At 34.0% G+C, this 12757-nt stretch overlaps 1 protein-coding gene across 1 annotated transcript; it reads right to left on the bottom strand.

Annotated features, from left to right (window-relative positions):
- Positions 1 to 6203: 6203 nt before the first annotated feature.
- LOC109175350 (flowering-promoting factor 1-like protein 3) lies at positions 6204 to 6896 on the bottom strand. Its single transcript, XM_019324609.1, has one exon. The coding sequence runs from the start codon at positions 6800 to 6802 to the stop codon at positions 6494 to 6496; it is 309 nt and encodes a 102-aa protein (XP_019180154.1). The 5' UTR covers positions 6803 to 6896; the 3' UTR covers positions 6204 to 6493.
- Positions 6897 to 12757: the final 5861 nt, after the last annotated feature.

Genomic DNA, 12757 nt, shown 5'->3' with positions numbered 1-12757 from the left:
CCCATGACCCGGGCAGGGAGGTCGGCCGCGGAACCCGAGAGGGGTTGGGGACCTCGATAACAATGGGGAGCACTTCACTAGGAGAATGGGGGTTGTCCATCTCGACCTCGTTCTCGTCGATGGAATCTAGGACATCAAGACCGAAACTAGTGAACATAAAACCACCCGAACCTACGAAGCAAAATGGGTGGGATAAGGAAGGGGCACGCGTGCACCCACGAAAAATAATAATAATAATAATAATAATAATAATAATAATAATAATAATAATAATAATAATAATGCAAAGGAGGCGAGGACCGAGTCGTGGACCAGAAGCGGAGGTCGACCGGGTCACGGCTCGGCCCCGGAGGCCGGCCATGTTTGGGTCGAGGCGGAAGTCGACTGGACCACAGCTTAGCCCAGGAGGTCGGCCATGGGCCGTAGGGACGAGACTCACGGCTGACTCGGCTCGACCCGTAGGTCGGCAGGATCTAGGCTCGACCTCCGAGGTCGGCCGGACCTCGGCTCTGCCTCGGAGGTCGGCCGGGATACGGGACGACCTTGGAGGTCGACCGGACCTCGACTCGGCCTCGGAGGTCGGCCGTGGGCCGGAGGGCCAGGGCCCACGGCCGACGGTGGTCCCGGGCGAGACCGGTTGTGCCGAGGGGCCGCGGCCCGCCCCTTGCCGTTGCTACGGCGGCTCAGTCCGAGGTCGGCCGAGCCGTGAGGCGGTGGCCCGCCTAGCGCCGTCACACCACCGCTACCATGCCGGAAAAACAACAACAGAGAGTAGGGGAGAGCGAGAGTGAAGGACGTACCGTGCTCGGGCCTGCGGCTCGGGCAAGGGGGGTCGGCCGGACGATGTTGGTGCACGGGCTCGCCGGAAAATGGGAGGAGCTCGCCGGAAAATTGGAGGAGGTCGCCGGAATTTTGGAGAGTGGAGGGAGTGAAAAGTGTAGGATGAAGAGGGAGATGGGGATTTATATAGAGGGAGAAGGGGGAGGAGGAAAGGGGTGTTGACCAAAGTTTGAATTTTGGAGGTGTATGGGGAAGAAGGAAAGTTGATGGTGATGGGTGAGAGATTTGATGGGGATTTGGGAGGTGTTAAAAGTTGATGGTGATGGGTAGAAGATTTGATTTGATTGGGATTTGAGAGGTGTATTTTCAAGATTATATAGGGAAGGGAGTTACACTTTTGAAGGGATTCTACCTTATTCTGAATAATTTTTAGCAGATGAGGAGTCTTTTCGCGATAGGACTGGTTTTTTGACCGGGTCGGCTTATGTTCCAGCTCGGGTCGCCCGTGCCAAGAGCCCGGCCCGGGGCATGTTTACTCTCTTTCGTCGACGACTTATTGCAACGAAGAGAGTGGAGGACTCATGATGGATATATTACGATCGGAGCAATACCCGGAGCCCCGACCCACGGGGCCTCGACCATTGGGCCTCGGCTCTTGGAGATTTCGGCCAGCAGTCCGCCGACCTAGACCCGGTCAAGGAGGCCCGGTCAACACGGATCCAACCGCCCCCCACCTTAGGGGGCCGGGTGGCGGTTAGGGGTGGCGGTTGTATAAAAACCCCCCACCTTGTCTCATTAAGACACATTCTACATTTCTTACACATTTTGTCCTAAGAAACTACTGTAATAGCCTATTTACGGCATTTAATACAATACACAGTCTCCAACGACCTTTACGACATCGTTTCATTTATTTATTTATTATTCATATTCTTATCCGGATTTAGTGATTCGGGTCCACCCCGGGTAATTAAATCCATCATTTGGTTATCATAAAAATAAAATAAAATAAAAAATCATCAAAATCAACTTGATCAAGCCTGCCAAATGGAAATATCAAATACCCCAGGCCATACTCTGCGGAAATATTGGATTGGATTGGATATTTGAAAAGAAACCAAATCAGAAACTACGATCCGTTCGTTTCCTCTTTCCTATTATATATCCAACTAATTAACCTTATATATATGTCGAGAAATGAGAGAAGGAGATGTCATGAAATGCCCATTCAAGGAGGAATGGCATAGGACTGACAAGAATATGAAAGATGCATGGTTTTGGCTTTTAATTTAAAACAACAAAATTTACACTGCATATACATACATGCAAACAATGCCAAGCTGGAAACAAATTAATTGCACTTTTGTTTGTAAGATAAGACAAACGGTATGTTTTGGTCATGGCCTCCTGGTTCGTTCATTGAAAGTTGCATGGTAAGAAAGTGAATCTTTAGAGATCCATCTATCTATCTTTTTCTTTTCTTTTTCTTTAATTTCCTATTTCCCCGTCTTTTTCCCTTTATTTGGGAAATGGTACGTTTAGAACCGGCCGATTTCTTGTACGTTATCTTGCTTGCGTCACCAATGACCTCAACTTCGATGCCATTAAGAATTTGATTGGGTTAGCATGCATTATGTTGTTATTCTTTTTCTTTTTTTTTTTCTTTTTTTGTGTGTGTGTGTGTGTGTGTGTGTGGAAAGCATGCATTATGTTGTTGGTATTTGTTTATTCATGATTTCAATGTAAATTCATCATACGACAAGTATAATAATGTAAATTGAGATTATAGGGATGTTAATAATAACGATAGAGCAAGGTGAATGTAGGGATGTTAATTGTATTCCTATCTGACATGGCAGAGATGGGGATACAAATAGAAGAAGGGGTGGGGATGGGGAGAATTTTTAATTCCTTGCCGAGGACGAGAACAGGGATGAGGAGTATTGTCCATGCCTCACCCTGTCCCCGAAAATATATATATATATATATATATATATATATATATATATATATATATATATATATATATATATATATATAAGTGTATAACTACATACATTTAAGCCCCACAGCACACAACATATAGCATATAGGTATTACTGTGTACATCTCATATATATAATTTCAGAAATATTATAGACATTGGATCTACTTGCCTTGAGATTTATTTTTTGGGATAAGGACATTTTAGTAGTACTTAATTAAGTTAATTGAATGTATATGAATTATATATTTAAATGTAGTTTAGTTTTTAATATTTTTATAAAATAGAAACGGGCTAGCTAGGAGATTCTCCATCTCCAGATAATTACCGTGGAGATAGGGATGGAGGGATTTTTTCTTTTCTTTTTTTCTTTTTTTCTTTTTTTGGTAGAGATTGGGACGATGATAGGAAATGACATAGAAAGTCAGGATAGGGGACAGGGATATGCCCCAGCCCCGTTGACATGGGGATGACATTTTTAAGTGAAGGAAATAGGTTTTTGATTACTTTGGGTGAACCAAATTAAAGAACTATAGTGTATTCAATTTAGCCAAATTTTGTTCTTTTCACTACTGGAAATTATAGAATTTCCGACCACCTGAAAGTGATCTTGAATCAAATTAATACCAAAAAGTGGTCGGAAATAGCAACAAAGGTTTTTCCGGATACCAAAAGTGGTCGGAACAAGGCTTTCGACTTGATTTAACATCACTTTCAGGTGGTCGGAAATTCCAGAATTTCCAGTAGTGTTTTTTTTTTTTTTTTTTTTTTTTTTTTTTAGTACATGGAGATTGTACTTATAGATCAGAATGAGTTTTAGCAATAACAAGAGATCTAATATATATGGTGTAGACACATGTCCGAAGACAATTCTCCTTGTATTTAGGGCTAGCATGCAACACAAGTATTATAAGACACTTAGTTGTAACAAATTTCATGTGTCCTTAACACTGAGAGATTAAGTAGGTTTGTCATATGTTCCAAGTGAGAATAAGTCAAATAGGTTGACTCAGGCTCAAGTCAGTACCTTATTACCAAGCTATAAGAGTTGATAATATTAAACTAAACATATCGCCAAATGTCTTGTGATTAAGTGACATAATTGTAACTCTCCCAAATGAGAAGTCACAGGTTCAAACTCCAATGAGAGCGTAACATAGTCAATAGTACTCAAGCCAGCCATTATTATGCTAACAGTTTTATTTCAAAATGTTGATTTTTTTTTTATAAGACAAAATGTTAAATTTTAATATGTAAACAAACTAATTTAAATTTTATGAAGATGTCATTTTTTTGTCTTTTTATATTTAACAGCTTATCAAAAACTTAATTTTACCAAACACTTTCAACATAACAATTAGCTTAACAACTCTTCAATTTTTAGCTACTAGCTTATAGCTTTTTAGCTTTCAGCTCCTTTTCAATTTTCAGCTAGGTTTGCCAATCATAGCCTTCATTTAATTAGGCTAGCCTAGGTTCAGTCCATTGTTTGAAAAGTAAGAATAACACTCGCCAACCCCTAATATAAGCTAACCCAATCCTTAGTCACAGTAGCAGTTTTCAACTACGAAAGGTTCTAATAAAGATCTTGGTATATGTTTGGCAAGATTTATATTACATTTTAAAGCATATTGAGAACAAATCACTTTTTCTACATTCCAATTTCACCCATGAGGCCGTGACACATCTTTTTATTTGATTGAAAATTTGAAATGACGACTATAATACAATTGATAAATTAGGTACCTCAAATTACATAATCAACAAAATCCGATAAGGTGTGTGAATATATATTATTCTAAACTTTTTTCCCCCTTTTTGGATACAAGAAATAAATAGTAGTTACAGTTGAAAGAATATTACACCAAGTGTGCCAATGCCACACCAATGTATGCAATAAGAATCAAGAGTTGAAAAATGCCATTTAGTAGGGAATAGAAGAAAAAAAAAGTGTAGGCCAAATAGAACAATAATATAACAACCTATGTCACTACAAGAAAATAACAAAGCACCTACAAATTTTACAACAGATTAAATAGTTACACAACTTAAATATTTACGAATTTAGTTTTTTTTTTTTTTTTTTTTACTTACAAAAATCTGTTGGTAAATTAAATATCTATAACTTTTAGTAATTTACCTATAAAGTTTTTTTTTTAAATGTGTATAATAACATTAAATGGCCACTAAAAAGAATTACATTTAATTAGAATTCAAACACAACCTATTATGAAAAACTGAAACCAATAATACAATAAAACACTTATCATATGCCAAAAGTTATAGCTAGTAATAAAGGAAATTATATTTCTTTATACTTACATAATAACCACTGTCATATTTAGAGAGTAAAATACTAAATGTGGCCCTAAGTCTTCCGCGCGCTCAAACTGACAAGACGTGTTTTGACCCCAATTTAACTCAAATAAAATCATATATATCTGTGATTTCAATTATCAATACACTAACATTATTATTTTTTTTTTAATCTCGTTCTTCAATTCATAAAATTTTGTTCCTATTAACCATGACGAGGAGTGTTGGAACTTGGAACCATATAATAAGTTGTCTGGTTTGTTAATGAAGATGGAGTTGATGAGTCCCTTCAAATAAATAAACAAAAGTCGTCATATGTAAGTGTCCACTTCGTCGCAGATTCTAACGTAGTAGCTTAGCAGTAATATTCCTTTGATCAACTGTACTGGTCGGGGTTTGAGACACCCCATTCAATGAACTAACGCACGTAAAGTGGAGTACTTGTACGCAACTCTCTTATGTGTGAACACTCACTTTAATTTATTCCTCCAACCAATTTCCCATCTATACTATTCAACTAATAATAATATACTAATTTTTTTGTCTATTTAATTAATTAAATATTATAAATAATTGAATTATGAAAAACTTCAGTCAAATATTGTTAACCGAAGTAGATACACAAAATGGGATAAATCAATATAGTATGTAACATGGTGTCAATTTTGCATTAAAGTTAGTGTGTGCAATTTTGTTTATAATTAGATTAAGGTTCGTTACCTTACAAGCATAGATTTGAAGTATAAAACTAGTTTCCAACCTACTATTAAAATTGGCATATAGTTTACATCACATTCCCTGCCTAAGTGACAATCTTTAAATAAATTTGAGTTTACCTCAATGGTGAATCGGTACTTTATGTTTGGCAAAGACTTGAAAGGTTTTTATGACAAACTTTTATAAATAAAATATTTATTTATTGTTTCTACAAAGGTTGAATTCTTAACCCAAGGGGCCCACATCCCAATCAGCTAAACATAGAGGCTGGAACCACGGGCGCTTGTGAGACTCGATCCTAGGCCAGGTTATTATTCTTAAACTCCACTCAACCAACTGAGCTGCCCATGCAGGCATAAAATATTTATTTATAGTTGTATGGAACATATATAAATTGCAATTAGGGAATAATCAAAGCACTCAATTAAGAAAGCATGTCACCCTTTTGTGAAATTTTACAAGCTGTAATTTTTGTACGAGGCATCACCTTGATCAGATCATGGCCTCAACTTAAAAAGAAACAAACAAACAAACAAAAAAAAAAAAAAAAAAAAAAGTACACAAATTACAAAACACCCCAGACAAGAACTAACTAAAATGGCACCCAAAATATCAAAAATAAAAAACAAACGAGAGAGAGAGATGATGAATTGGGATAACCCAACGGGTAGAGACAGACAGACATATATGATATATCTACATATCTCTGACTTCGAACTCATTCCTGTTTTTGACGACAATATCGTACATGTGGATAGACTTGAACTTCTTAAAATCCTTTGGAAGGGAAATGAGGTGAACCGTTGATCGCTTGTGGTACTGGAGGAGTTCGGGGTCGTCGTAGTAGCGTTCCCACCCCAGGGCCAACAGCTTCCGCTCCAGGACGGCGTACGAGGTTATAACCTCGTTGGTCGGGAGGTGGACCAGCATTTTCCGGCCCTGCCACTCGCCGGGGTTCTCCACCAGCCGGACCACGCCGTTGTTGAACACCCAAACGCCGGACATGATGATGATCGGAGACGACGGAGAGCGGCGGGAGTACGTGATTAAGGGAGCTGAGGCCGGGGGTGCCTTCGGACTGAGGAGATGATGATGATGATGACTTGAGAAGAGAGGAGCGAGTGGATGGGGGTTTATATAGGGGCCTGTGAGCTTTCGTTGTCCAAAAAATATAAAATAAAAATTACAAGTATTCAATTTTTTATTTGGGGTTTTCTATTTGAGTATAGGCAATGGGAACATGTTCCTCCTATCAAAAGTGATAACTCTGAGGAAATTATTTAGTCTATGTTGCTTATAACTGATAGACTTAAACTAAAAATATTAATGGGTCATGCTAACCAAGTCTAATGGTCTGACCAACTTGATTTATAAAGTTATATTTTTTAAAAAGTAGGTGTTTACATGTTCCTTCTCTCAAGACCAACCGTTTATTTATATAATCTCTATTTTCTTTTTGTTATGTATGGCTAGAGATGAGCTGATTGTGTATATTTATGCGCGCGTACACATACATATAAGGGGTGGAGAGAGGTGAGGGCTAACTGTGCCCCCATTACCCTCCCTCTAGATCCGAGTGTGATGGTAGTGGTGGTGGTGGTGATAATAATAATCCAGAAACAAGTTTGAAAAGAGATGAGAGAAAAGATAATAAATACAAGGAAAATACAATAAATTTAATAAGACATTTTTCATCAAAATGAGTGTTTTTTTCCATTGACCTGAATGAATATTTTTTTCTTGATTTTATTTTTTTTGAATACCTACACACGAAAAATTTTAAAAAATAACTTACAGAAGCTATTTTTCAGATTTCTATACGAACCTTAATGAAAAACTTCATACGTTTTCATGGATTACCTTTTTATTAAAAAAAAAATTAAAAATATGACAACACCAAAATAGGAGCCAACTTTTTAAATAAATATATATTATATATGTGTGTGTGAGAACAAGTATTCTCATAAAAAATGTGAATTAATGCTAGACATACGTTGATTAGAAATAATTAACAACTTTAATGAAAAGGAAAAACGTGATAATCTTATAAACGTTACAAACTTCAAACGTGCATCATGCATAACATCATAATGTTTTTGAGGATATATAAAATTGCACTCAATATACTCAAAATTAACTTGTTAAATTTAAACGTATTAGACAACATTACTCCACATTTTTTACAAGAAAACTTATTCTCACTTCTTATGTTATATGTGAGTGTGAACACACTGCCTCTGGACACATGTCCAATAGATATAGTTTGGTTTAAGAGGACCTGATTTCTGGGGAAAAAGGTCGATGTTGAACTTATAAGACCATGTGAAGCCTCCGGATTTCTATATCAGTTTGTACGTTTTGGTTTTTTCTTTTTGTTCTTCCTTATAATTCTTTTAAAGCCCTTCAAGAGTAGGTACATTGAATCTTGTTTTTTTATTTTTTTTTTGGGAGGCAATATTTTATAACACAGAATTTTTCTTTTTAGTCTTTTACTTACTAGAAGTACTAAAATGGAGGATATAATTAATAAAACAAGGAGTACATATATACCTAGTACTACAATTTAGAGTAGTGCATGATATGCCTTAAAATATTATATAAAATTGTATTTTATTAGTTATTAAATGAGTATTTTTTACTATTTAATGACGACAATTTATATCAGCGATCAGGATTCACATAGCATTATGGATCCTGAATTAAAATAACGAGGTACAAAATTCATACTCATAATTAAGGTACAGAATTTCATAACATAAAACACAAAAAATCACAACACAACACACATAGCATAACATTATGGACACAACTGGATTGAAAAGACGAGGTATATAATTCATACTGATAAGGTACATAATTTAATAACACAAGGCACATACACATGTTATATATTTACTTATTTTTCAAATATGATTTAGGTACATAATTTGTATTCATATATAAACACAGATTTTCACAACACAAGACACATAAATTCATAACATAAGATACAATTACTAATTCATTCCAGTTATAGAATTTATACGTATTCTTAAGGTAAAGAATTTCATAACACAAGACAAAAAGTCATAACACAAAACGCATACACTTGAATCAGGATCCATAGTGCAGTGTAAATCATGGTCCATGGTATAAGAATTGTTTAACTACTATTTAGGCCTAATTTGTAGAATATTTTTTTAATGGACCATGTCAATGTGGGATCATAGGTCATTTCCAAAAATACAAGATACATGTACATGGATCATTAACGTTAAAATGATACCCAATGCAATAATAATTTTTCATATTAAAGAAAAAGAAAAAGAAATATAAAAAGCTTTGGTTGGACAATCAAAAGAACTCATATATATCAATCTTTTCATTAATTTAGTTTATGACCAACTATATAAACTTTGACCATCCAAAGAATTATTTATTTTGTAAATAAATTGTGCTATATATGTCACATAGGAAAGACAATTCATATTAGCTAGTCTTGTGAGTATCTATTCTTATTCGACTTTTGTCATTAAGTTTGTATATAAAATTTTCATTCATTGTTGATGGTAGATCAAATTTATTTATGACATTCTTCTTACACCTACCATTTCACCTATTGTGATAAGTTGTATATTTTAATATAATATTTATAGTGGTATTATTCGATTTAGTCCTCGATGAAGAAGAAGAGGAAATTAGGAAAGTAATCTGACAAAAATTAAAGGGAACACAAATTACCATGTTAACCCTGCTACTAACAGCCAACAAACGGAATTATTAACAGAAGACTAAATTGTGTAAAGCCATCAAAATTGATAATTAAATTAAGCACAAAAAGTAACTTAGGACTAAATAGAGTAAAACTACTATAGTCGAGGATTATATTAGGTATTAACTCCTCACATAATATCAAGTTTGAAAAATTCGCTAGGCGCACGCCCGATTTTTTTTTTTAAATTTAAAAATTATTTAAAATCCCGCCGAGGGCGCCTAGATGACCGCCTAGTCCACGGCGACCTACTCGGCCCATAGGTTGCCTAGAGAGCTTAGGCGGCCGACCGCCTAGAACTACGATTCTGTTGAATTTCTAGGCAGCCGACCACCGCCTAGCGCCTAATCGGCGCCTAGGCGTGATTTTTGCAACCCTGCATTATATATGATATATATTATGTTATAAGAAAGTGTTTACCAATACGCTAAAAGTTATAGCTATTAGCAAAGACACACATTTACTTTCTTATACTTGAGTAGCAGTTAGCGCCATATTTTGATAGCAGGATGTTGGACTTGGACTTCTAAGCCTCCCCGAACATATTAAAATTTGCAAATGAAAATCTAGCTTATGAATATAATTGAAAGATTATATTGTGTTATTATTTTGAAACATTTGTTGTAAATAAATTTAATTGAACATTTAGAATATTAAAATTAACTTTGTCAAAACTCTATTTAAGAAAATATTTAATTAAATTTAACATATGAAAAATAATTATACTTATTTTATTTTTATTATCAATGTAAAAGCTACTATTCAAAAAAAAAAAAAAAAAAAAAAAAAAGACTATATATCATGCAATAGGTGAAGAGTAGATACTCAAAAATTTCCTTCTAAGTGAGATGGACTGCATAGTGAATGTATAATTAAGGTCCTTCAATCCAAACACGACATGATTCATTTGTCATTCTTAATATCTTGATATAATATAAGAAAGTTGTAGACTCTATTCAAATTTGCACTCTAAATAAAGCTTACCTTATCACTACAATCAACAAATAATCACAATGAAATAATTCAGATTGATCAGATTTTTATTTTTCTTTAAGATTTCCTAATTTATCCTTAATGAATATGATTTTCCGTTAACTTTTCTGTTAAATATTATCTTTTCCGTTAATTTCTGTTAGTTCATCGTTAACTTACTCATTGATTTCAATAAAAAAGGTCTTAGGTTCGAACCACATCCCAATCAAAGTTGGCATAATTAATTAGTACTCTATTTTACTCTTACTAAATTAAATAATAATTTAGTAGCTACAACAAAAAATAATACATATGCCTTTATTTAATTTAGAATTATGTGTCTACAATGTCTTTATTCAAAAAAAATTATTCATTATCAATAAATTAAATAAAAGAAATAATTTCATTAGTTATATTGTATTTATTTTTCTCCAATATAAAAATTCTTTACATTCAAACTCATCAATTGATTATATTCGCTACATTGTCCCTACAATGTCTTTATTAAAAAAATTATTCATTATCAATAAATTAGTTAAGAGAAATAATTTTATTAGTTATATTGTCTTTATATTTTTCCAATGTACAAATTCATCAATTGATTATATTCACTACATTGTCTATTATCTTTTTTGTGCATTATTTTTTAATTAAATATCAAAGTTATAGTACAAAATAGTGCTATATATTTATTTACCAAGTATTTTATTAATACGATGAAAAAATTTAAAAAATATAATTAATAAAGTCAATCATATTAACTACATGAGGGATTTGTTGACAAAGAGAGTATTCAAATCACAAAACAAATTGAAGTGAGAACTACATCGCAATGTTCTTGTTTGGCAATCAGCAGTTAGCTCTTTAACATGTAAAATGACTTAAGGGTATACATATATTTAATAATAATAATAATAATACTAATAATAATAATAATTGTTTTTAAAAAATAAAGAAATAAAAAAAATGTAATTAAACCAATCATATTAACTACTTGGAGATTTATTGACAAAAAGAGTATTCAAATCACACAACAAATTAAAGTGGAAACTATCTCGCAATGTTCTTGTTTGGCAATCAGCAGTTAGCTCTTTAATATTAGTATATATTTAATATTTTATGCCCTAATTTTTATTTGCTCTCCCTTATGTCCCGTATTTGGTTTCAACCATACCTATACAATTATTTTATTGACAATTATAACAATCTTGACTATATTATCTTGCATTTGTAAACTTAGAATTGCCTATTTAAATACGCAAATTTAAATTCAATTATCTATGCATGAACAATTTCAATATAATCTTGCATTGATATACTTTAAAGTACTTATTAAAAAAAATATTGGGCATTATCTCAATCGCATAAAAAACTAGTTCAAAATAATAAATAACGAAATGGTAATAATTGTATTATACGAGAATTATGGGAGTGTGTAGAGAAGAGTGAGGTAAAGGTGGAATAGAGGGAGTAGCTTAGCTAGGAAACTAGGCAAGGGGGGAAAGGTGATGGAAAGCAATGCAAGATTCGTGGCTTTAATTTGAGACATATATTTGCAGCAAAGAGGTGATAGAAAAAGCATGATTTTGATGTTGGGCTTTATGACATACAAACTTCTTTTCCAAAGCACCATGCTCGTCTTCTCATCCTTGAAAGCATCACCATATCAGAATTGCAGGCAGCTGCCCTGCCCTTCTCAAACGTGCTCCTCTCTCCCTTACTAACCCGACCACTCCAATTATTTTTTTTAACCGAATCTTTATTTGGACCACCTTAACCAATAATAATAATAATAATAATAATAATAATAATAATAATTATTATTATTATTATTATTATTATTATTATTATTATTATTATTTTACAAAAAGAAAGGACGAAGTCCCGGAAATAAAGGTAAAAATCAATCACCACGGACAAAAGAAGTCCTAATACAATCTCTGTGAACACACTTCTCGAAGTCGGCATTTGGACAAAAATAAAACAGGACAAATCAGGGTCAAGACTAGAATTCTTCGCCAGCCAATCTGCCACTTGATTTTGTTCCCTCAAAATATGGTCGCACTTGGCACTCCAACCTTTTTTCATCCAAGACTTGCATGCACTAAAAAACGAGGTTATTGAGATTACCTCCTAAGCTAGATTTACTTTCTTTAATATCATGAAATTAGATTTCCAGTTAACCCAATCTTTCTTAAGTCAAAGATTACACCAAATGTGATAATTATTTTTCGCCT

This window comes from Ipomoea nil, unplaced genomic scaffold (genome assembly GCF_001879475.1).
Source record: "Ipomoea nil cultivar Tokyo-kokei standard unplaced genomic scaffold, Asagao_1.1 scaffold0688, whole genome shotgun sequence".
Classification (NCBI taxonomy): Eukaryota; Viridiplantae; Streptophyta; class Magnoliopsida; order Solanales; family Convolvulaceae; genus Ipomoea; species Ipomoea nil.
The sequence above is the reverse complement of the archived record's forward strand: the minus strand, read 5'-3'. Positions and strand labels throughout refer to the sequence as shown.